Source organism: Hevea brasiliensis, chromosome 13 (genome assembly GCF_030052815.1).
Source record: "Hevea brasiliensis isolate MT/VB/25A 57/8 chromosome 13, ASM3005281v1, whole genome shotgun sequence".
NCBI classification, from domain to species: domain Eukaryota; kingdom Viridiplantae; phylum Streptophyta; class Magnoliopsida; order Malpighiales; family Euphorbiaceae; genus Hevea; species Hevea brasiliensis.
Window position 1 is genome coordinate 90,648,796 of NC_079505.1, and position 25,636 is coordinate 90,674,431.

At 36.1% G+C, this 25,636-nt stretch overlaps 3 protein-coding genes across 9 annotated transcripts; all 3 read left to right on the forward strand.

Moving 5' to 3' along the window:
* The first annotated feature begins 10,521 nt into the window (after positions 1 to 10,521).
* Positions 10,522 to 11,510, forward strand: LOC110665709 (uncharacterized). The gene has a single exon (XM_021825931.2). It carries the CDS (start codon positions 10,645 to 10,647, stop codon positions 11,410 to 11,412), a length of 768 nt encoding a protein of 255 aa, XP_021681623.2. The 5' UTR covers positions 10,522 to 10,644; the 3' UTR covers positions 11,413 to 11,510.
* Positions 11,511 to 12,670: 1,160 nt separating this feature from the next.
* LOC110665710 (uncharacterized) lies at positions 12,671 to 17,631 on the forward strand. 4 transcript variants are annotated; one of them, XM_058132901.1, is made up of 6 exons: positions 12,671 to 13,419; positions 13,530 to 13,663; positions 13,843 to 14,349; positions 15,877 to 16,281; positions 16,517 to 16,722; positions 17,009 to 17,631. In XM_058132901.1, the coding sequence occupies exons 3-6, from the start codon at positions 13,899 to 13,901 to the stop codon at positions 17,252 to 17,254; spliced, it is 1,308 nt and encodes a 435-aa protein (XP_057988884.1). In that variant the 5' UTR covers positions 12,671 to 13,419; positions 13,530 to 13,663; positions 13,843 to 13,898; the 3' UTR covers positions 17,255 to 17,631. The 4 variants fall into 4 exon arrangements, with proteins under 4 accessions (XP_057988884.1, XP_021681626.2, XP_057988883.1 ...); XM_021825934.2 differs by lacking the exon at positions 13,530 to 13,663 and having other exon boundaries at positions 12,672 to 13,419; XM_058132900.1 differs by lacking the exon at positions 12,671 to 13,419 and having other exon boundaries at positions 13,426 to 13,663.
* A 940-nt stretch (positions 17,632 to 18,571) lies between these two features.
* On the forward strand, positions 18,572 to 25,608 carry LOC110665711 (pumilio homolog 5). Of its 4 annotated transcripts, none has more exons than XM_021825936.2 (10): positions 18,572 to 18,729; positions 19,968 to 20,706; positions 20,925 to 22,309; positions 22,408 to 22,549; positions 22,763 to 22,870; positions 23,094 to 23,306; positions 23,396 to 23,506; positions 23,717 to 23,911; positions 24,530 to 24,701; positions 25,292 to 25,608. In XM_021825936.2, the coding sequence occupies exons 2-10, from the start codon at positions 20,080 to 20,082 to the stop codon at positions 25,312 to 25,314; spliced, it is 2,976 nt and encodes a 991-aa protein (XP_021681628.2). In that variant the 5' UTR covers positions 18,572 to 18,729; positions 19,968 to 20,079; the 3' UTR covers positions 25,315 to 25,608. The 4 variants fall into 4 exon arrangements, with proteins under 4 accessions (XP_021681628.2, XP_021681629.2, XP_021681627.2 ...); XM_021825935.2 differs by having other exon boundaries at positions 18,579 to 18,733; XM_058132898.1 differs by lacking the exon at positions 18,572 to 18,729 and adding an exon at positions 18,978 to 19,378.
* The last annotated feature ends 28 nt before the right edge of the window (positions 25,609 to 25,636 follow it).

A 25,636-nucleotide genomic window follows, 5' to 3' on the forward strand; every position in this document is an offset into this window, starting at 1 on the left:
CATTCCCAAGAAGGTCACCCATCGCTGTGACTCTCGGCTCGTTTAACTTCTTATGTTCTGTTTTTCTTGTTTATACTTAACTAATTGAACATTATTAATTATTTGTGTTTATGGCTTTTCTAATTGTCTTAAGTGTGGCCCTAATCCCAATAATTGTCCGGACCGACACTGTCACCGGAACAGTGAAATATATCAGGCTATACCAATAGGGGTGTTACAATTCTCCCCCCCTTAATTAAATTTCATCTCGAAATTTTACCTGGTATCAATCTCTAAACAGCTGTGGGTGCTGTCTCCTCATGTCCTCTTCTCGTTCCCAAGTAGCCTCCTGGCTCGAATGATGGTTTCACAGCACTTTTACCAACGGTATCTGCTTGTTTCGTAGCTGCTTCACCTCATAAGCTAGAATCTCTATGGGTTCTTCTTCATATGTGAGGTCTGGATTTACTTCAATTTCTTCTACTGGTAGTACATGAGATGGGTCTGATCGATACCTCCTCAACATAGACACATGGAAAACATTATGTATCTTCTCCAACTCTGGAGGTAGTGCCAACCGATATGCCAAAGGAAGCACTCTTTCCAGAACCTCATATGGCCCAATGAAACGAGGACTCAGTTTCCCCTTTCTGCCGAATCTCATAATTCTCTTCCAAGGAGAAACCTTGAGGAATACTTTCTTACCCACTGCATACTCAATATCCCTTCTTTTCAAATCAATGTAGGACTTATGACAGTCCGATGTAGTCTTAAGTCGATCTCGGATCACCCTGATCTTCTCCTCAGTTTGCTGAATAATTTTGGGTCCAATCATCTTTCTTTCACCCACATCATCCCAACACAACGGGGTTCTACATTTTCTGCCATACAAAGCTTCATATGGAGGCATCCCAATGCTTGATTGGTAGCTGTTGTTGTAAGCAAACTCAATCAAAGGCAAGTGTGTATCCCAACTGCCCTCAAACTCAATCACACAAGCCCGTAGCATATCCTCCAAGATCTGAATTACCCTCTCGGGTGGCCATGCATGCGTGGATGGAATGCGATCTTGAAGTTCAATCTAGTTCCTAGGGCTCTCTGAAGACTACCCCAGAATCTAAAAGTGAACCTAGGATCTCTGTCTGACACGATGGATACTGGCACTCCATGCAGTCTCACAATCTCATCGATGTATAACTTGGCCAATCTTTCTAAACAGTAGTCCATCCGAAGTGGCAGAAAATGAGCAGATTTAGTCAGTCTGTCAACAATAACCCAAACTGCATCATGACTCTTCTGTGTCCATCGTTATTCTCTCCCATTTCCACTGCAGTGCGGTAGTGGATGTAACAACCAATGGGTACTTGATGCTCGCCTTCACTTGGCGACAAGTTATGCATTTAGATACAAACTCGCCACATCTCTTTTCATACCCATCCACGGTAATGCTCCTTTAGCCCTCTATACATTTTTGTACCACCTGGGTGCATGGCAAAAGGAGACTCATGTGCTTCATTCAAAATGATCTTCCTCAATTCAACATCATTAGGAACACATATTCTACCACGTGTGTGATGAACCATCATCTCACGATTGAGAATTCGGGTTTCTTGCCTGCGACTTCTTCCAACGACCGATACTTTTGATCATTACGGCGACCATTCTAATCGATCCATCAACATCGGCTATACATGCCATGCAAGCTGCATCGCCCATCATCATTAATCTCTAAGCTGGCATGCAATGATCTTAACTCATGTACCAAAGACAAAGGAGTAACCCGTAGACTTGCCATAGTCTTGCGACTTAAGGCATCAGCCACAACATTAACTTTCCCTGGCTGATAGTCTATCAGACAATCGTAGTCTTTTATCAACTCTAACCATCTCCTCTGTCTCAAATTCAGCTCCTTCTGAGTGCCCAAATACTTCAAACTCTTATGATCTGTGTAGATGTAACACTTTTCCCCATACAAATAGTGTCTCCAGATCTTAAGAGCAAACACAATAGCTGCAAGCTCCAAATCATGTGTTGGATAGTTCCTCTCATGCGGTTTTAGCTGGCGTGATGCATAAGCAATGACATTTCGATCTTGCATCAATACACAGCCTAACTCATTGTGAGAAGCATCACTATAAACTGTGTATTCTTTACCCGGAATAGGTAAAGTCAGGACTGGAGCCTCTGTTAAACATCTCTTCAATTCATCAAAACTTTACTGGCATTTATCCGTCCACTGAAATTTCACATCCTTTCTAAGTAGCTTGGTCAATAGAAATGCCAACATGGAGAATCCTTTCACAAATCTACGGTAGTATCCAGCTAAACCCAGAAAACTGCGAATCTCTGTGACATTTCTGGGTGGCCTCCAATTAAGGACAGCTTCTATCTTACTTGGATCTACCTTGATGCCCTCTTCTGATACTACATGCCCCAAGAAAGATATATTCTTCAGCCAAAATTCACACTTCGACAATTTGGCATATAGTTGTTTCTCCCTCAAAGTCTGCAGTACAATCCGCAGATGTCTATCATGCTCTTCTGCATTCCTCGAATAGACTAATATATCATATATGAATACCACAACAAACTGGTCGAGGTATGGTCTGAAGATAGTGTTCATCAGATCCATAAAAGCAGCCGGAGCATTAGTTAACCCGAATGGCATGACTAGGAATTCATAATGGCCATAGCGGGTTCTGAAGGTAGTTTTAGGAATACTCTGTTCTTGTACTTTCAGCTGATAATAACCTGATCTCAGGTCAATTTTGAAGAACACAGCTGCACCCCTCAACTGATCAAACAATTCATCAATACGGGGCAATGGGTATCTGTTCTTTATTGTCACCTTATTCAACTGCCAATAGTCAATGCATAACCGGAGAGTGCCATCCTTCTTCTTTACAAACAATACCGGCGCTCCCCAAGGTGACACACTAGGGCGGATAAAGCCCTTGTCAAGCAATTCTTGCAACTGTACTTTCAACTCTTTTAATTCTGCAGGTGCCATTCTATATGGCGTTATGGAGATTGGGTCCACACCAGGCATAACATCAATTTCAAACTGCACCTCTCTTTCTGGAGGTAATCCTGGCAATTCATCAGGAAATACATCCGAAAAATCACATCTGATGAGGATGTCCCTTAGTGCTGGACTCCCCACTTGGGTGTCTATTACATGTGCCAAGTATGCTTCACACCCCTTTCTGATCATTCTTCTGGCTAATGCATCCGAAATGATGTTTGATGGCAATAAATGCCTCTCCCCATGTATTACCACATCACCGTACAGAGGGAGACCAAAAGTGACTGTCTTGATCTCTGATCAATCATGGCATGATGCCTGGCTAACCAATCCATGCCCAAGATGATATCATACTCTCTGAAGGGCATTTCAATCAAATATGACAGGAAAACATGTCCTTGGATCACCAAAGGACAGTCTCTATAAATTCTGTTGACCCGGACCTCTTGTCCTAACGGACTAGTTACTAGCACTTCAAAAACCCATTTGCACACATGGAACAGCAAGTGAACTGACTATGCTAGCACTAACATATGAATGGGTTGAACCCGGATCAAACAATACAAATACTTCTTGATCAGAGATAGAGAATGTACCAGCTACCACATCAGAAGTCTCAGCCTCTTCTCGCTGTCTCATCGTGTAGACTCTGGCTGAAGCACTCCCTTGTGCTGATTGACCAACTGTACTTTGACTGCCTGAAGCAGTGCCTCTACCTCTGCCTCTTCCTCTGCCAACAGACTGTGAACCTCTGGGAGTAGGACTCTGAATAGATCCCTCGGCAGTAGTAGGAGCTGGACCATATCTCGGAGCACTAGTACAGTCTCTTGCTAAATGACCCTTGCCTCCGCAGTTAAACCAGGCTCCAGTGGCCCAATAACACTCCCCCCCCCCCATGAATCTTGCTACAAGTCTCACCAGACCTAGGGGGTCTCTGTCCGAAAAATCTGCCTCTACTAAATCTTCCACCCCGACCCCTGCTGGGTCCACTAAACTTCTTTCTCTTTCCAGAGGTAGCACCAGAACTCTGTTCAACTGATTTTTCCCCTTTGTCTTTTTCTGATTTCTCAGCTTTTTCTGATTTTTCTTTCACTGGGGTTGCTTCTGATTCAATTCTCTCTAGTTCAAGTGCTTGAGACATAAGCTCTGAGAAGTTGCTGTGTCGAAATCCCACAACTTGCATCCTTATGCTAGGCTTCAAACTCGTCTCAAATCTCTTGCATCTTGCCTTGCTGGTAGTAAGGAGACTCCCAGCATAATGACTTAAGCGGGAGAACTCCCTCTCATACTCTGCCACCGATCGGTTCCCTTGTTTCAGACTAAAAAATTCTTGTAGTTTCTGATCAACATATGCATCTGGGATGTATTTCTGTCTAAACTCTCTGATGAAGGCATCCCAGGTCAGCACTGGTGGTTCAACCAAGCTGTGGGGGATGGTCTTCCACCAATCATACGCATCCCCTTGCAGTAGTGACACAGAATATTCAAACTTCAGCTTATCTGGGCAGTGCAGTTTCTTAAACACTCTGTCCATTCTTTCAAGCCATTGCTCTGCCTCTAAAGGGTCCACTGTACCCTTAAATTCTACAGCCCCATACTTCAGTAATTTATCATATTGTCTGGCTGGAGGCAGTGGTTGTGTCACAGGTATCTGGGGTGGAGCTTGTGCAGGCATACCCCCAGCCATTTGTTGAAAAATCGCATCCATCTGGCATGCGGTGTGCGAGAAGCTGCGGCATTTGTGGGGTGGTGCTCTTGACCTCTTGACATTACGCAAAGCCGGGCTTCCCCTTGTGCCTCGGCTTCAACAAAGCTGCTCAATGGCGATCCTTATTCCATTTCAATCTGAAGTAGGGTATCTCCTGAACAAATAACACATGGAGATTTCCCTCCGTTAGTTCATATTTATGATGTAATGCACTGTATGTAACAAAAATAGACATTGAGCAGTTGTACTTAATGAAGAAAGACACAAATTAATAAGTTAAAACATGCTTCAAAAATTTACTCTGATATCACTAAAACATGTCACACCTTACCCCTCTGTAAGGCATAACATGATCCCGTAGAATACCTAATGAACTACCGAACTTCACCTACCGATAACTCATCAAGCACCCTACAAGGGATTTTAAAACAATTTTCTTACTTTTGATAAGTGGTGAGGATTTTCTGATAAGTACTTAAAACATTTAGTTAAAATTAAAACTAGTTAATATTTTTGGCCCATTTTATTTTTACGTAAATTTTATAAAAATTTTGACAGAGTTCCCTCTGTATTTTGAGAAACCAGTTCTTCAAATACCTGTAAAAAGCACTTCTAAAAATTTTTCTCAACAACTACTTCAATTTCACAATCAAACTCAATCCATTTCAGCAACTCCACAATCATTTCATTCAAATTAAATAAAATAATTCCACTCATTTTTCATTAAAGACAAAACAATTTATACACATCCTTACAAATTTATATCAAAAGAAACACAAACTAAACTTTATTACAAACTTCATACAAATTTTTATATAAACTGCTCAAGACCCATTTACATGTCCATACATTTATATGCAATACATACATCAAAAGAAATATTTACAATTGGGGTATAAATTATACCCAAAGACTTCAAGCTGAATGATCCTCAATTTTTAGCAGTTCAGTCTGCTGCTCCTCTAGTCTCTGTATCTGCGACAGCAATAGAAGCCATTGCTGAGTACTAGGACTCAGTGGTGCACAACATACTAAAATAATCTTTATGCAAAACTTAAATCACATTTATTCAAAATTTTGGCTGAACATGAGAATTAAGTACAAATCACGCATTGTGAGATTTTAAATGCAAACCAAGTTCATTTCCAAATATCAAAACACATTTCATAAAACCCACAGTTAGATCATGCCATTCGAAACAAATAGAATCTCAATAGCCAGAGGCTAAGAGAAATCATATCACAAGGCTAGCTAGCTCAAATATATGGATATCCATTCACATCCTCTTCTACTGGCACACCTCAACACTTCTCCAGAGAATGAATCAAAATTCAAAACTAATTACCTTCACTAGTCGTGCTAGTGAGGTGTACAAATATATGGTCATGACACTGTGGTTTCAAAACTTATCTTAACAATTTGCTAAATATTGTCATTTCAATATACATAATAACTTTCAACAATTTAAATCAAAACATCATAAGAATGCCATAATTCAATATTTCATATTATTCAAAACAGTATGCAAAAGATGATTATAAAAAGTATACGTTGTGCACAAACCTCAAGCGAGTCGCCTCTTGGCCTTGACTCGGTTCCTCGGGTTTTTTTCCGGTATTCTTTTCAACTGAAACACACAATTTTATAATGTTTCAGTACTAAAACTTAACATAAATCCAAGATAAATTTAGCTTCACATTTACCTAGTTCTAACGTGTTAAATTCGACGTTCTCGAAATTTTTGTGTTTTGGGTTACTATTCACTATACTGTTCAAGTCAAATAATTGACTTTCTAAGGCTTAATAGGTATGGGAACTCTAACTTCACCCACATACCACATTTTGGTCACTAAACTTGTTGGTTTTGGTTGTTTACTCAAATCCTAAGTCTTTTAGGCAAATTTGGTAAATTTCAGTTTTGGAGTTCTAAGTTGCACTGTTCCATTGGTCACTTTATTGTTGGAATTTGGAAAAACTTTCTTCATAGAAAATGTTCTCCATTGTCTTAAGTTTATTCTCCTTTTTGAATCACCCCAATTGGAGTTTTGTAGCTCAAGTTATAGCCAAAATACAGTTACTGTTCACGTGCACTGTTCATGCTGCAATTTTGGTTCTGGCAGATTTTTTATCCAACTTCGTTCAATAATTTGATCAAGTTAAGTCCATAATTTGGTCTAATTTCCTTCATACGAAATGTTCTACTATGTCTTAGGTTTCCATCGGTTCAAGATTCACCTAAATCAGAGTTTTCTAGAGAGAGTTATAGCCATTGAAACCTTACTGTTCAAATGGCAATCCTGCAGTTTTGTAGGTTCAGTAACTCAACTTTGCTCAATAATTTGATTAGGTTAATGGCATAATTTGGGTTGGTGTTCTTCATGAAAGTTTTAGATCTATATCTTATCTAATTACTGGTAAAATTTCAGGTCATTTTGACCTTCCTAGCTCGAGTTATGACCAAATGAGCAATTACTGTTCATTTGGTCAGTTTATGCAGTGGCAGACTGCTCTTAACTAACTTTGGTCAATTGGTTCACTAGGTTTTTGTCAGTTTTTGGGCATGGTTCCTTCATGAAAATTGTGTCATTTTATGTCTATTTTCATCCCCAATTGGTGGCATATCAATTGGACTTGTAAAATTTCCGTTTTGGTCCTTCAAAGTTGGCTTGGTCATGTTGCCAGCAGCATGACCATTTACCCTATGAAATTGACTTCCATTCTAACAATTCCCACACATCTCCTTTGGTCATTATTGACCATTTTTCTCTTCACAATAGGTCAAACATGCCATTTACTTATTTTTCCAAATTTTGTCTCAAAATCCTAGGCCTCCAAACCCTAATCACACTAAAATGTTGTATTTATTCACATTTATGCATTTCCAACTTACTACCATTCTCATGCAAGTTTACAACACATTTAAATCCATCAAACCATACAAAATCATACTCCCCTTCAACAGGAAAAAATTTCAGTTTGGTCTATCCACATATTTTCATTTCATTTTATTAGTTTCTAAGCTCATTTCAACAACTAATTATGCACTTAATCAACTAATTGGTAGTTAAGAGACTAACCTTTGCTTAGATCCTCAAATCTCAATCTTTTGTGCTCCTTTCTTCTTTCAATCTTCTTCTTAAGTTGCAATAGTAAGCTCTAGTAAGGTTTTTTTAGGGGAGTTGTTAAGGTTGAGTGGATAAATTAAAGCTTAAGTGTAAGCTTAAATGGAGGAATTCTCATGGAGGGTTTTGGGAGAAAATGGGGCGGCAACAAAGGGAGAAGAAGGGTTTTTTTTTTTCTTTTTTTTCTTTTTATCTATTTTGCTTATGGAAGACCACAAAATCTAATTTAATAAATATTTAATTAATTTAGTTATGGCATCATGCATGAGGTCATGCATGATGTCATCACCTTTTTACTTTTTGATTTTTCCTCTTTTTTTTTTTTCTATTTTTCTATTAGTTCTTTAATTTAATTATCGATTCCGAAATTTTCTTTTCTCCGATTTTATTTGACAATTAGGTCAGGAGTCAGCTCTCGGGGTCAATTGACTAAATTGCCCCTCGCCGGTTCATCCCGATTTGCAAATAATTCCATATTTCTTCCGGCTACCTGACCTAATTATTTGACTGGCTTAGCAGTTCTTTTTCGTGATTTTCTCTTTTCCACTGTGTTCATAAAGGTCCTAAGGACCGCAGCGTCACTTTTTACGGTTCGAAATTTGAGTTCAAAACGGCTTCACAGTCGTTCCCGAGAAGGTCACCCATCGCTGTGACTCTCGGCTCGTTTAACTTCTTATGTTCTGTTTTTCTTGTTTATACTTAACTAATTGAACATTATTAATTATTTGTGTTTATGGCTTCTCTAATTGTCTTAAGTGTGGCCCTAATCCCAATAATTGTCTGGACCGACACCGATCACCGGAACAGTGAAATATACCAGGCTATACCAATAGGGGTGTTACACTCTTTCTCTTTTATATATTTAATAATTTTTAGTATTTATTTAATAAAGACATATTTTTAATTGTATATTAAATACTATATAAAATGAATTGTGAAAAAATAAAATAAAATAAAAATTTATTTTCATAGTTATGTTGAACAATAAATTTATATTAATATTCATTTTTCATTAGTTTTTGACATTTTTTATAGTATTTTAATAAATAATTAATATTATTAATTTAGTTAATATTAATCATATTATATTATATTATTTTATTATTATTTAGAAAAATTAAATAATGATACAAATTCTATAAATTATGATTTAATTTTTAATTCCCTAATACTGTATATATAAGTTACAAATTATATAATTATTATATTTTAATATTATAATAAGTAGTTATTATTATTATTATTATTATTATTATTATTATTATTATAAAAGTCTAGAAAAGCTTAATTTAATTAGAAATAATGCTATTTAATTTTTTATAAAATAAATTCAAGAAGAGATAGAATTTTAAATTTGTCACATTCATAGCAAGTAGCAATTTTTAATTAAATTCATTGACAATAATTTTTCTATATTTATTAGACCGTTGTAATATATAATTATTATATAATATAAATTTAAATAATAGAAAAAATATTGATTACTAAATATAATTGTCATTCATTACAAGTTTACTATTTTTTAATTTAAAAAGTCAATGACAGTTACTTTAAAGGAAAAATAAAAATATTTTTGAATACATTTGCTATAATTAAATTTAATATTTAATTATTAATAATTTAACAATTCAATATATTTAATTTTAAAATTTAACTAATATTATAATGATTATTCAATTATAACTAAAACTAAAACAAAATTTTAATTTCTTTTAAAATATCTGCTCTAAATTATAATCAAGCATATTTGAATTTTAATGAGAAATTAATAATTATTTTTTTAACATATCAAATTATTAAAGGTAATATCTATCTATTAATTTTTAATTTTTTAAAAGAGAAAAGTCAATTTAAGTATTTTTTAAACAAATGTAATAAATTACTAAATATAATTATCATATGTTATTATATTCATAATTTTTAATTTAAAAGTCAATTGCAGTAAAATTAATACTCATATTTATTTTGAATAAAAATTAATATTAATTTTTTTTTCTTTTATGTATTTAATAAATTTTAATTTACTTTTATTTTATTTTTATTATTTTAAAATAATAATAATATTATTATTATTATATATACAAAGAATAATTTACTATTATTAAAATTTATGACTATTATTAAATTTATTGATTTGAGTATAATTAAAATTTATTATTAACATTTTAAAATTTTAATATTTTAAATAATAATATTAAAATTTTTTTAATTAAAAAATAATATATATATATATATATATATATATATATATATATATATATATATATATATATATATATATTACCGTGCACGGACATTTCGCTAATTTCCACCAAAAGATGACATTCTTTCTCTGAACTTAGCGCATGGAATGGAATGGAAGTGGCTGAATCCAAGAAGTTGAGCTGCAAGAAAGAAGATTTTTCCATTTTAAGAATAAAAATAGGGAAGTAAGGAGGAGATATTAATCTTCCAGTGGGACCTTAGGTGAAAAATAAAAATCTATTTTCATAGTAGGAGGATATATATACATATATAGTTGGACTTGGCAAGGGTCAAAAGATGGTTATCGTCGCAAATCCTCGAGAGATTATATAGAGGATATAACTAGTTAATTAAGGCATGATTAATTACTAATACTAATTTCCCAATTATAAGCATTTAAACAAGAACACTAATTTTTAATTTCCAAATGTATATTATATTCTTTTCTTTTTCTTTTCAAACTTATAAGGATTAACTCAATCGTGATGGCAGCAGTGTCGCATCAAAACCTAATAAAGTGCGAAGGGGAGTAAAGATTTCTCTCCTATCTGCATTTCATCTCCTCCATGGCTTTCGCTCAGTACACCTTCAAATTTCCCAACATAATATGCTCTTTCAAGCCCAAGAAACCACGTCCCCACACCTCCAAATCACATATAATCCCCGCAAGAGACAGTGTAATAGACTTCGGAAAGTACAAGGGCAAGATGCTTGGCGCCCTCCCCTCAACCTACCTCAAATGGGTTTCCAAGAACCTTCGTGCGGGCGACTTCGAGCACTGGGCAAAGTTAGCAGACCAAGTTCTTGAAGACCCAGTTTATCAGGACAGATTGGAGTGGGAATTTGCAGATAGCGTCTTGAATGGAAACAAAGATGCCCCTTTTTTTAGAAAGGATAGTGCAGTTCCTCTGTTGTTGGAGATAAGTGAGAGGTTTGGTTGGGACAATGATGATAAAGTTGGGTGGAGTAAATTGAACTTTGAGCTCTTGGGCACTAGTAAAGGCGGCAGAATACCAAGAACCGTGTCATCTTCTTTTAGCACTGTTAAAGAAATGAAAGATCTGGGAGCGGAGAAGGAAGAGAAAGATAGGATTTTATCAGAGACTGAAATCAGAAGAAAGGAGAGAAGAGAGAGAGCCAGGCTCAGGTCCACGGACGACAGGAAAAAGGAGAAGCTGGGGATTATAAGGAGGAACAAGGATGGTTTCGTAAATGGGGTAGATGGAACAGAACGATGGAGTGATGATCAAGAGCGGACGGCAGAGATTAATAATCCATTTCCTGGACGTGATGCCCTCTTGAAGAAGGTGCTCCACAATAAACAATTCTTGTAATTTTTTTTTTCTTTTTTCGACTATTTTTAAGAAATTTCTTTTTAAATATATTTGTTAACAACATTAAAATTAAATTTAATATATTTCATTATAAAAAATTGAAATAGTAAAATAATTTTTTAATAAATCTCAACATTTAAAATTATAATTTTTTCACAATATTTTTTATTTTTAAATTATAATATCAAACGGACTGTAATTAAAAAAATATTTAACTTTGTCGGTTGTAACGTGATTTTAAAACATAATTTTAAATTCACATCTATTTTAAACTTATGCCTTTTCAAATAGATTCAAAGAAAATTATTTAATAAAGAATAAAAAAAAAAATGTGGCTTTGGTTAGGGAAAAATTGAAGAGCATGACACGTTTAATTAAGGAAATGGGAAGGAACTTTGTGAAGAAAGAAAGTATTTTTATGCAATGCAGAAAAAAAAGGAATATAAGAAAAGGGAAAGTTACGTGCTTGGTTTGATTTGGTTGGCAACTTGGAAACCACACAACGGAAAAGAAAAGCTGATAGCCTTTTAGTTTTTCTGCAGATTTAGCAATTGCTCCTGAATATTTTATATTAGTTCTATAGTTTGAATTTTTTTTATTCTGATGTTTGTTCAGTTTTAGATTTTAGATAACTATGAGTGGAAGGTCTGATGGGGGAGTTAAAATTATATATATATGAATTTTTTTAATTATTTAATAGAAGAGTTTTGATTTTAAAAAAAATAATCTGATTATTATCAATAAGTTATGGAAGACTTTGAACAAATTCCTCAAAATATAAAAAGTAATTTAAATTACTGGACTAAACTATTGTTACAAAAATTTAAAATCATTAATTTACCTTCAATTAAAGTGTCATATCTAATTTTAATAGAGTTAAATTGAGATTAATAGATCAAATTTTAATTTATAACGAAATAATATTTTTTTCAAAAATTTTAATCGTTGATTAAATTAAATATCATATCTAACTGAAATTAAAGTTAAAATCATAATCAGAATTCGATCCTTTGATTTAATTTCGATCTTTCGCGTTCGATCCTATCTTCAATTGATTAAATTGACAAATTGTTGCGAATAGGAGAAATTGGAATAAAAAATCAATAATTAATAAAAAAAAAACCATAGAGAGAGAGAGAGAGAGAGAGAGAGAGAGAGAGGCCAATGGGTCAAAAGGCAAAAGCACGACGGGATATGACCGTGAATTGATAAATGGAGAAGGACAATAAAGTAAGTGAGAAGTGAAGGAAGAGAAAGACGCAGAAATCAAAACACTTGGGCGGCTTTTCTGTGATGTGCGACGGGAGTTGAGTGCTTTCCGCTGACAATATTCTCTCTACCGTGTCTTCTTCACTGTTCCCTTCGGGTCCCGTGTTCCGTGCATCCATTAGTATCATATCTCTTTTTGATTTTATACCTTTTTTTTTTTTTTCTCAAAAATGGAATTCTATCCCTTCAATGGTTTTCTCTTCCTTTGTTTTCTCTTCACTCGTTGGGTATTGAGCTCTTCTCTTGCCCTTGTGATTTCTGTCCTTTATTCTTTTCTTTTCTCATTTTTTCAGGAAAGAAATGACAGTGTTTTGCCAAAAACCAATCTATTAATAATTGCAACTTTGAAAAATGACATTATTTTTTTTATCAAAGTAGAAATGGAGCAATTTATTGCTCACATTTATGTCTTTTTTTCATTTTTTTTGTCCAACATATCACGGCTTTCTCTGAGTACCCTACGGAGATTGAGTGACCGCTCCTTCCAACATGGTTATTGGTTTTATTGAGGAAACCTTTATCCCTGTTCTCCCCAACCCATTTCTAAGTTTTCTATTTTCTAGGGTTTCACATTGGTCGCAGATGGTTTGATTTTCTCAGGTTCGCTTGGTTTAAGGTTTGTTTATTGAAAAACATTCCAACGTTCGTGCTTTTGGAGAAATTAAAGGGAGAGTTGAGCGTTTATCCGACGGTTTTGCGTCAGTTTTCTATTGCTTAAAGATGCCATTTTTATAAATCGTAAGTATAAATTTACTAAAGCTGCTGTTTTTATTTAGATTTCTGGTGTTTATAGTGATTTGCAGTGTACAACTGCTTCGTTGTATGCTTTTGAGCACTGATTTTTGTAGAAATAGTTTGGAGAACACCAATTGATTTCTTCAAAGCAGCTTATTTGTGGAGGGACAGTAGATTTGGGTCTGATAATTCCAGACCTTGGTTTTTAGATAATTGATTTTATAGTTTAGGGCATTTCCACTTGGAGGTATTTTGTTGAGATCTTATCAGATTTTTTAATATCTGATTCTGCTTTGACCATTTTAACTTCAGGATTGAGATTATTTCCCTTTTAAGATTTGGGGAAAAGGGATGAAAAAGAGCAAGTCTTCCCAGATCCATGGTATTGTTCTATATTGACGAAATTTGCTTTATGTTATATGTTAGATTTCGAGTAAAGAATCAATGTTGTGAGGCATTTGCAAATAAACTCTGGGTTGGACATGGATTTCTTCAATGTAAAGAAGTTTAGAAAAGCCCACAAACCAGACCCAGAGAAGAAGTATTTAGAGGATAGGCCTGTGGCACAGCCAGAGGAACCAAAGAATGAGAATACCGGCAGTGGCGGTGATGTTGTGAGTAACAAGTGTGCTAATGCAGATGCTTTAAAAGAATCTGAGGATGATGACGATGATTTTATAACAAATGAGGTGAAGAGGAGGTTGAAAGAACTGAGAAGAAACAGTTTTATGGCATTAATACCTGAAGAAGAGCCATGCCCTGAAGAGGAGGAAGATGAGGAGGAGGGTGAAGGAGAGACCAACTTTAGTGAATGGAGGGATGTTGAAGCAGAAGGAAGGAAATGGTGGAGTGGGTTTGATGCTGTGTATGACCAGTACTGCGAACGGATGTTGTTCTTTGATCGGATGATTGTGCAGCAGCTCAAAGAAAACGGTAAGTTTTGTTATGTTTGATCAAGTGATTTTTTGTTTTGAGAGATTATGTTTTGATCAAGTTGCTTATTGTGTTATACTATTTTTTCAGCTAGTTTGGTTAGATAATTGGTCCGTTTGGGGCATTTTATTTTTGACGGCAACTCTTCTTATTTCTTTGTTTTCCTTGGTCTAACTTGTTAGGGGTTTTCTTATGCCTACTTGCCAAGGTCAATTTGCGCTCTAGGTAATCAGAGCTGACTAAATATTGCCGAGTACCATGTTATTCTGAGTGGATTTAGAGCTTACCTATGTGAAATTAATCTGAAAACTAATCAATTAGCCTTTTGGAAATGCATCTTGGGTGATTGGATTTGTGCAAATTGTCAATGAAATCACATTTTGGATCACTGGAGGATCGAGTTCTGGAATAAAAAATTTGGTGTGCTCATTTCTTCAATTGCAACTTGGGTGCTCTTCATCCATCTCAAGTGACATTTTATTAGGGAATTTTCTCTTTATTGTTCAAAAAGATACCATGACAAAGTTCAAACGACAGTGAATAGGGTTGCCTAGTGGAGAGGTTGTTTTATTGAGATTTTGAGGTCTTGCCCATGCTGGCGCCTTTGGAAAATATACATGGATTATGTGCTGTTCAATGTTACACCAAGTGAATTTTATTATCTTCACTGAACAAAGTAATTATTATTAAATTTACTTATATATCTTCCCTCTGGAATCTACATAACATTGCTGAAATGGTGCAATCTGTTCTTCTTGGTTGTAGTTTTTCCATTGTTAACTGGGTTTTAATTGGTAAAACTTTTCTGACTTATCTGAATTTTATCATTGCCATGGTACTAAATGTTGATCTTTCTTCCAGTTAGTTCTTTAAATAGCAACACAGGCTAAAGTCATCTTTTCAATAAGATCATCTGACCTATATTATTTGTTAACCACTGAGATGTGCCATTTTGCCAAGTGGCTGCCAATCGAGGATACGCTTTCATATATTACATGATTCATTATATTTAAAGAGGCAACTTTTCCTTATTCTTTGTAGAAAAACAATTCTTTCATTGTGCATTCTGAAAAAAAAAATCTTGTGGTTTTGATAGGTTTAAAACCTGTATATATAGCATTTTTTTGAAAAAGAAAATCTCTATGGATAAATGAAATACAAGTCCTAGTTTTGTAGTTTGCGCTGGCAAATGAGTTATACACCAACAGCACTTTTTATTTCCTCTATATGAGTTATGAATGTGTGACTCAGGACAAGGGAAGCAGATGCTGCAAAGAAAGAAAGAAGAGAAAAATTTATGGGAGGAATAGAGAATCGATGGTACAATGGAAATATTTATTATCCTTCATTTCTATAGGCCTTTCATGTGTCTTTTTTATCCCCATTATAGGTTTTTATCTTTTGGCCTGCTGGTAAAATTCCTGCATAGGATTTAAAGGCTCTACAACTTTTCTTCCAAATTTTCAAAATTTTGTTTCTAGTCTGAGTGCTGTCCAGTGTGCAGTGACCTTGTCTATTGTGTGACAGGCTGTCATACTCCTTTAACTCCATCACCAAGGTCCGCGTCAAAGAAGCTAACATCCCCCTTTCGGTGCCTTTCATTGAAAAAGATTGAAGATCCTGAAGATGAAACTGAGTGCCTGCAGCAACCACAGCATGACCCATATCAAGATCTTGAAAAGGCATATGTTGCTCATGTTTGTTTAACTTGGGAGGCACTTCACTGCCAACATACTCAACTGATTCAGAAAATCTTGTGCCAACCTGAAAGCCCAATGTGTTACAACCACAGTGCTCAGCAGTTTCAGCAATTCCAAGTTCTATTGCAAAGATTTATTGAAAATGAGCCCTTTGAGCAAGGTCTCAGAGCAGAAATTTATGCTCGTGCAAGGAATCTGTTACCAAAACTGCTTCAGGTTCCGAATGGAAAAGGTATATTCATGGTGATGAATAGAGAGAGAGAGAGAGAGAGAGAGAGAGAGAGAGAGCAGAATTTGATAGTATTGATATAAAAGGTTCAATTTGAAGTTTTCACAGTTTTATGGTTGCAGTTTCACTTTTTACATTCTAATGCTAGTGCTCAGTTTATGGGCTCCAAGTAATTAGCCATATAATATAGCTGTTTAAATGAATCAGTTAAGAAAATTTAATTTTTGAATAATTTCAGGTTCAGATAGAAAGGAGGCAGGTGAAATGGAATCTGATTTACTAGTCATGGCCCCAGGTCTTATCAAAATTATGGAGAGCACAATCCTTACTTTTTACCTTTTCCTGAAGATGGACAAGAAAAAGGCAGGCAATGTTCTGAACTTGTTTGGAAATCAGAACCAAATTGCAACCCCTCTTCAGCTGATTCAATCTTCACTTGAGAAGGTAAAGTTCTCTCAAATTATTTCTTAATTACATTGCCTTTCATTAATTATGAACAATAACGGAGGGGAGAACTGGGGTTGCATTGGCAGTTTCAAACCTGAGAATCTTTCTGTAACCACTTCAATTTGTTATCAACTATAAACTTAACATGGGATAGAGACTTCACATTTCAGTCACAAGAAATGTTCATCTTTCCTCCCTCTTTCTGTGTTTTTTCCTTGCTTTTTTTTTTTTAATTTTTGATTAATGATATAATTATTGACTACTGATTAATGTCCTTTTGCAGAAAAGGATGAGGCTGAAGGAACTGTGTAAAAAGAGCAAAGGTTGGAAGAAGAAGTCATGGCCACAAATGTACGAGGATGTTGAGCTGTTGTTTGGTCTCATAGATGTGAAAATCTTGTTCAGGGTTCTTAGGATGGTGAAGATCAGTAAAGAGCAGTTAATCTGGTGTGAAGAAAAAATGAAAAAACTAGCTTTATCGGATGGGAAGTTGGAAAGAGACCCCTCTCCAATCCTGTTCCCTTGTTAATAGCTGTGACGAAAGATGGGCAAAGCAGGATTATCAGATGGATGTGTTCTTTTGAGCCGTAAATGTGACGAAGGGTTCTTGTTGTAATGGCATCTATCAAATTTGTGTACTTTATGTAGATGGGACAGTACAAATTGCCTGTGGAAATGGTACTGTCAATTTATCTGCACAGAGGAGTTGGGTATCCTTTTATTAACTTTGTTTTGAGGCTTTTGCGTAAGGCAAGGGGGAAGGATTATTTCTGTAGCGCATCAAATCTGATTTATCTTTGCTTATTTTACTTAAATTGTTTTGAACTGTTGATTTCGTCAACCATATTACTGGTTCAAATATCCATATTTGTGCGATTTAAGAAGTGAATAGTGATTACTGTAAAACTCTGTGTGCTTGTTAGTGTTTAATGGCGTAATTTTAAAATTAAATTCACAGGTGGGGAAAGTTAAGGACCAATGCCGATAGGGACAAGTGGTTGCGGCCAAGAAGGGTTGGTTGACCCCACAAGATCCCAAGACTTTGGCATTGGGCTTTTCCTTTGGCACTTTCCAAGTATTTATCTGTACTCTTTCGCTAGAATAGGACAACACATTCTTGATGGGAGCAATGGCGAGGTCTTCCATATCCGTAGCATGTGTGTCTCAGCCTCGCCTCCTTTTTATTTTAATTTACCAGGGACATCTTATCATACAAGTGAATTTGTTTTACTTGTAATTACCATAATTAAATGTGTCTACTATGGGCTTGTTCGTTTGACTACTGTTTAATTTTGCCGGGAAGCGCAGAATAGCCGGTGACCGAATTTTTGCTTTATTTGTACGCTTTTGTTAGCTTTTCTCACACTAATAGAATATGAATATCCATCTCCTCATAATTGTTCCCATTCCCCAATTACTATTTTATCCTTGTCCTCGCATTATCCGTTCAACTCTGGTGGCGTGACGAAGAATATGAAGAAATGGTTATGTTGCATAGCATTCGTTTGCAGGTGAGAGAAAGGAGGAGAGAAACAATTACAAAACATCACTATTTTTTCCCATTGGGATAATTCTGTATTTTATTCTCTGAAAAAGGAAAATTTTTTAATTCTAAAAAAGTCTTCATATACAGATGCTAAAAAAGGAAAAGCAAAAATGTTGCAAAGTCCAAACGCACCCTAACCAGGACGACAGGCTACTGAGCCACGTGTCAATGTTATTGCTTTCTTAACGAACACGTGTCTTTTTGTTGTAGGACTAAAGTACGCGCAATGGCTTTTTCGTCATTAAGAGAAAAAAAAATGGAATTACTTTTATTAATTAATTCTTCAAGTGTTTTTAATGGAAAAGGAGAGATAGAGTCCAAGACTTGAACCCTGGGCTAACTGTGAGGGTTTTTTGCAAGCGACATTTGTTATTTACAAAGCGCAACTCTCTTTCTCACTCTCTCTCTCTCTAAAGTTTTCGTCTTCTTACAAGGTTTCTCCATCAGACTTTGGTTGGGTGGGTGAGACTCTCATTGCTCTGCTCCTTCCTTCTACATAGATACACTAATGCACACACTTGACCCTTTCTGTCTTTACTATCCATATCTCTGTGATCATTGAATTTTGATTGTTGACTAGCTATTTCCACACGGACTTTGTTCTTCAAAATTAATGGGTTTGTTTAATTTTCCTGAATTCAGCTTCTTTTCGCATGTTTCTCCGCTTATGCTAAGTTTACGGGTGTACCTGCCAGTTTTTACCGGGAAATTTTGTTTTTTCCCCTCCTTTTTTTAATGTTGTTGAGCGATGATGATTATTCAAGTGTATTCTCTTTTTGGTTTATCATTCTTTATTTCTTTATGGGGTTTAGTCTTTTTCGTGAGCTAGCTGTTGCGTGTGGTGTGTGGAGCAGAGAGGAGAATTTGAACACGATCATTTCAAAAGGCACCCACACAAAGTTATTATATGGTTCAAAATCATAAAATTGTGCAGTGTCTATCCTGATGTTGTTTGGAATTGGGTATTTAAAGCTCAATATTTGAACTTTCAGATATTGAAATTATGAAAAGTAACCAACTTTTGAGTTTTAATTCATTATGAAATATGGAGGATTGAAGAGACAATTCAGTTCTACCTAGTTATAAGGAGTGGGCTTGTTACAACAGGTAATCAAATAATCAATGTGTTCTGGGTTCCTGTTGTTTCATGGAAAGCCTCTTGTTCCTTGAGATTTCGTATGCCCTTTCCTTGATATCATGGTCTTTTATTTTCCCCCTAAACATCTTATATTCCATGCTTGTAGATTCTGGATGGATCAACTTTCTGCCAAGACTCATTTTGTTGCTTTATCGCTATCTCCTCTGTTAACTAGTTTTTCGTGTATATGGAACAACTGTGGATCATCTGTCACTTCATAGTTATGTGGCTAGAGTTATGTGTGGTGTGTAATCTTTATCCGTTTTGGTTTAGTTGGCTTGTGCAAAATGGTGTGACCTAGACTTTTTCTACTTATAAAGGGAGTTTTGGGCAGCAAGAACCGGGGTAGTGTGAAGAGATATTCTATTAAAATTGATGTGGAGTTCATGGTGAGAGGAAATGTGAACTTAAATTTGAGTCAGATTTAGACTTTTTTGTGGGCATTCACGCTTAAGACGGTTGTGTTTCCGCATCTGATATTCTGATCTTACAATTTTTTTATTCTTATTCATATTTTTCTTCTCTTTTCTTATTGGAACTTTAAATCGCTGAATGCAGCAAGGGTCAACAAAATGGGTCAGCTGCAATGGAGGGAATAGTGTGACCTTCTTTTTTGCCTCCAAAAAGAAAAGAAAAGAAAAAAAAAAGGGTTCTGTGTAGCCCTAAGTGGATGGCAACTGAGAGCCCTATGAGAATGGTGGAGAGTGGCAGAGCTACAAAGTGTCCCTCTTCTAAGGATGCAGCTATATTTGGGTCACCCTTAAGTAATATGGCTGCAGAGAACTTGGGATTGCTTGTGAAGGGGCATAGATTCCATGGAGGTCAAACAGATATGATTCCCAGTCGAAGTGGCAGTGCACCACCAAGTATGGAGGGTTCATTTGCTGCTATTGGAAACCTTTTAGCTCAGCAAAACTTAATCATGAGTTCTAGCTTGGAAAGTTTAAGCAGTGCTATTGAGAATTGTGAGTCTGAGGAGCAACTGCGTTCTGATCCAGCTTATTTTGCATACTATTGCTCGAATATCAACTTGAATCCAAGGCTTCCCCCACCTCTAATGTCACGAGAAAATAGACAACTTGTATGTCGTTTTGGTGGTTTAGGCAATTGGAGGTCTGCTTCTATAGACGACAGTGGCACTAAATCCTTGCAACTTTCTATGCTTTCAACCCATAAGGAAGAGCCAGAGGATGATAAGTCACCCAGAGGAGCATCAGAAAATAGCAGTGCACCTATCTCTGGACCGAACACAACTTCTTTGGCAGGTCGTCATAAAAGTTTGGTTGACCTGATACAGGTATTCAGCTTTCTATTTTGACCAGACAATGATTAGATTCTAGCAGGTTAGCTTGAATATAGGTTTATATATATATATATATATATATATATAACTTCAAGTATAGCTTTTGGTTGCCAAGTTGTTTGTAAAATTTTGAGATCATAAAGCAATTACAACTTTCTCATTTGTGTTGCTTTGCTTTAATTATCACCTTTGACCTCTTCGTGGATTTGTAGGAAGACTTTCCTCGCACCCCATCTCCTGTTTATAGTCAGTCTCGTTCTTCAAGCCATGCAGCAGAGGAAGTAGTTGATCTGGATACTCATGTAATTTCACCAAATGTTTCCTCTGTGAACATTTCAAAAGCATCAGAATCAAATTCAGGTTCTGATGATGTCTGCGTCAACAGTTATGCTTTGGAGGTAGATGCTATCAGGCTAATAGCTGATAGTAATCCTACAGTTGCCTCTTATCCTGGTGCATCATGTCTTCATGAGAAACCAAAAGACACTGGTTTGGAGGGCCATGCGTCAGTTACCAGTACCTTTCAGTCAGGTATTACAAGAAAGGAGCCTAAAATTAGAAACAACAAAGAAGAGCAACGATCTTATGGGAGGAATATGCAACAAGGCAATCCTCATCAGGCTCAACGAGTCCAGCCTCAAATAATTACTCAGCCAATGAATCAATCTCACAATAGCATGGTAAAATTTTCCCATGACCATCCTAGGATCTCCACTATTGAGGTACAGCCATCATTGCATTCTCCTGTACTTAACTCTCCTTCGTATGCATCAGTAGCAGCCTATATGACGGGAGGGACTCCATTTTACCATAACTTTCAGCCATCTGGTTTATATTCTCCACAATACGGCATGGGCGGATATGCTTTAGGTTCTGCATTCCTTCCCCCTTTTATGACTGGCTATCCTTCTCATGGTGCCATTCCTGTGCCATTTGGTGCTTCTAGTCCAGGCTATGGTGGCCGAACTGCTGCTTCTTCAGCTGGGGAAAACATTCCACAAGTAGGAGGTCTGCAACACCTGGGCAAGTTTTATGGACAACAGGGATTAATGCTTCAACCTTCCTATGTTGATCCACTTTATATGCAATACTTTCAGAATCCTTTTGGAGATGCGTATGGTGCTTCATTTCAGCAGAATCGTTTGGCATCAAGTGGTCCCACTGGGGGACAGGCTGATTCTTTTCTTCCTCAGAAGGAGTCATTTTTTTCCACTTATAGGGGTGATCATAAACTTCAGCCTCCAACAAATGGCAGTCTAAGCATGCTAAGTCCCGGAAAAGTGGGAATTACTGGTAATAGTTATTATGGAGGTCCTCCAGATGTGGGTGTCATGACCCAATTCTCAGGTGCACCACTTGCCAGTCCAGTACTACCATCATCTCCTGTAGGTGGAATAAATCATATTGGTCAGCAGAATGACATGAGGTTTCCCCAAGGTTCAAGTAGAAATGTAGGACCATATTCTGGAGGTCACGGTCAGAGAGGAGTCAACAGCTTTGATGAGCCCAAAAGGCATTATTTTCTTGAAGAACTGAAATCAAGCAGTGCCCGAAAATTTGAACTCTCTGAGATAGGGGGACATATAGTTGAATTCAGGCAGTGTTCTATATTTAGCTTGTTTTGCTTGCATCTCTAATGTGATTGCCTTATCACTTCCCACATAAAAAGTAATTTTATTTCTTGTTTAACTTCAGTGTTGATCAACACGGCAGTCGATTTATTCAGCAGAAACTGGAACATTGTAGTTTTGAGGAAAAGGTGTCAGTATTTAAAGAAGTACTTCCTCATGCTTCAAAGTTAATGACAGATGTTTTTGGAAATTATGTTATTCAGAAGGTATGCTTTTATGATTTGTGTGCCTTAAGAGGTTAAACACCCCTCTCTCTCTCTCTCTCCTCCGCTTCTCTCCCCCTCTCCCCCCCCCCCCCCAAACAAAACCGAACATCCCTTAAAAAAAAATTGGTGGATGCCAATTATCTTAAAGATTTGGATCCTTTCTGCTCATAAATGGCAAGTTACTGAATGTTGAACTGCTTGTTTGTGTTGCAGTTTTTTGAGCATGGAAGTCCTGAACAGCGAAAGGAGCTTGCAGATAAACTCTCTGGACAGATGCTGCAGTTGAGTTTGCAGATGTATGGTTGCCGTGTGATACAGAAAGTAAGTTAAATACATTAATGTTTGCAGTCTTACAATTCCCTTAAGCATGTTTAACATCCCGTTTTTTACTTTTTTTAAACAAATGATTGACTTGAGTAGAGTTACACAAATATAATCAGTCAGGGATTTGTAGGTTGTCCCTATATCATTAAGAGACTCATTTAATGTAGGTGATTTTATAGTTCAGATGCTATATAGATAATGGCATAATTACTTTTCCTAGGCCCTCGAAGTGATTGAGCTTGATCAGAAAACACAGCTTGTTCAAGAGCTTGATGGGCATGTTATGAGATGCGTACATGATCAAAATGGAAATCATGTAATACAGAAGTGCATAGAATGTGTGCCTACAAAGAACATTGAATTTATTATCTCTGCTTTTCGAGGCCAAGTTGCTGCACTTGCTACTCATCCCTATGGTTGTCGTGTCATTCAGGTACTTATCCATTGTTTGATTGGTACACAGGTACCTTTGTCATTTATGCTAAATTACTCTTCAAACTTTTGTGGTTTTGGTTGTCATAGAGAGTTTTGGAGCATTGCTCAGATGACCTGCAAAGTCAATGCATAGTGGATGAAATCTTAGATTCTGCTTACCTTCTTGCTCAAGACCAATATGGCAACTATGTCACCCAGGTTGATTTTATTTTTCCTTGTGCTGCTTGCTTGTTTACTTCCCCTGATGTATGGACTTTTGCTTTAATTTATTTGGGTATTACATTTTGTAATCTAGACCTTTTTTTTCCTCCAACAGTGAGATTAATATATTGTCATGCATGGCCATGTGAGCTTATTTATTGGTTATCTTGTCTCTGGTCTTTCTTAAAAATTTTGTGCTCCTTGCAGCATGTTTTGGAGAGGGGAAAGCCCTGTGAAAGGAGCCAGATTATCAGCAAGGTGACAGGGAAAATTTTGCAAATGAGTCAGCATAAGTATGCGTCAAATGTCATTGAAAAGTGTTTAGAGCATGGCAATTCAGCTGAGCGGGAGCTCTTGATTGAGGAGATCATTGGGCAATCTGAGGAAAATGACCACTTGTTGGTAAGTCGAGTTGACATTTCTGAATAATATCATGATGACCTGAAAATACATGTATAGCATACCAAACCAATTTAATCTTTTGTTTTTGTTGGGTTATTTGTAAGGCTTTGAGATGAGCCAACCTAACAGCCATGTGTGTTTGATTTATATTATTTTCAGCATAATTAGGGGTTGCATGCTGCTTCTGTTAATTTATTATGAATTTCACATTAAATTTGAGAAATGAAATGATACATGCTTGTCGAGGATCCAACTTCCATCTCTTTTAGTTAGAAAAACTCTCTCTTTTATTAAGTTATACGTTTCTTCATGGTTAAATTTGAACTGGATATAGAATTTGTCATTATATTCAAACCTAAAACATTAAAAGAAAAAAAAAAAAAAAAAAAAACTTCCATGTTATATTTATTATCAACTCTTCACTGTTATGGAGGATATCAGAATCTCAGAGGATGAACTACTTCTTGCCTCCAGTCATTATAAAAGAAATTTTATTTGAACAAAATTATTGTCAATGTGCTTTGTTTATTTCTATATCAGATGTTGCTAGTTCACTGCATATAGGGATTATGAGCAACAGCTCACCGAATTTTGTCTTGTTTTTCTTCTGTATTCTAGATAATGATGAAGGACCAATTTGCAAATTATGTGGTCCAAAAGATCCTTGAAATTAGTAATGATAAACAGCGGGAAATATTGCTCAACCGCGTAAGAGTTCATCTTCATGCTTTGAAGAAATACACATATGGGAAGCACATAGTTGCTCGATTTGAGCAACTTTGTGGTGAAGGTGCGCTAATTTTGTATATGAATATATGTGCATGTTTGATTCTGTCTTTTGTATTTTGATTCTGTCTTTTGTATTGTATGTGCTCATACCTTCACAAATATAATTTCTGAAACAACAGGTCCAAATAGGCAAATTGTTGCATTAATAAATCAGCATAGTAATTGGTTAGATCAAGCTTTCTTCTCCACGCTAGAGGGGTTTTGTTGGAACAACAATTGGAAACGTTATCGTAGAAGTTTCCTTGAACGTTCTTACCTCCTTGAACTTTTTCACTTTAGGTGCTTTTCTATGGTGACATTATTGAGAAGTATCCTTTTGTGTTGAACTGCTGTCAAGATGAATCAAACATGTTGTGCTAGACATACCCATGGGCGACTATTCTTTTGGAATAGTAACCCAATGTCATTGACAGCATTTAGCCTTGCAAGAGTTGTCATCTAGAATGGTTTTAGGCTTATTTGAAATCGTTAAAAGTATAATCCATTGAAGTGGGTTTGATGATGAGTGCCATTTACATAGAATTTTGACTCCTATGCAGAAAGCCAAGAATTTTGGCAGCAATGCTAATGTTTTCGTTTACTTCTATGCAGAAAGCCAAGGGTTGGAAACTTAAATTGTTGGGAAGTGACATGAGAATCCTGCTTTTGGTAGGCAGAGAAACGTAATGAGAAGAGATCACTTGGGAAGAAAAAGAATGTTGAATGGGGCAACTAGTCTTAGCAAAAGTACGCCATTAGGGCATGATTTGCTGCTAGCTAGTTGCTATTTGATGCTGCAAATTGCAAATTTATCGTAGTGTATACGTGTATTATATGTCTTCTACTGTATTTTATGTGTGTATGTATAGAAATAACTAACGGTGATTGGTCGAAGGTAATATGATTGCTTTGGGAAATTTGATTACAAAGGTTTTAAATTTTTAGGTTTATTGGATT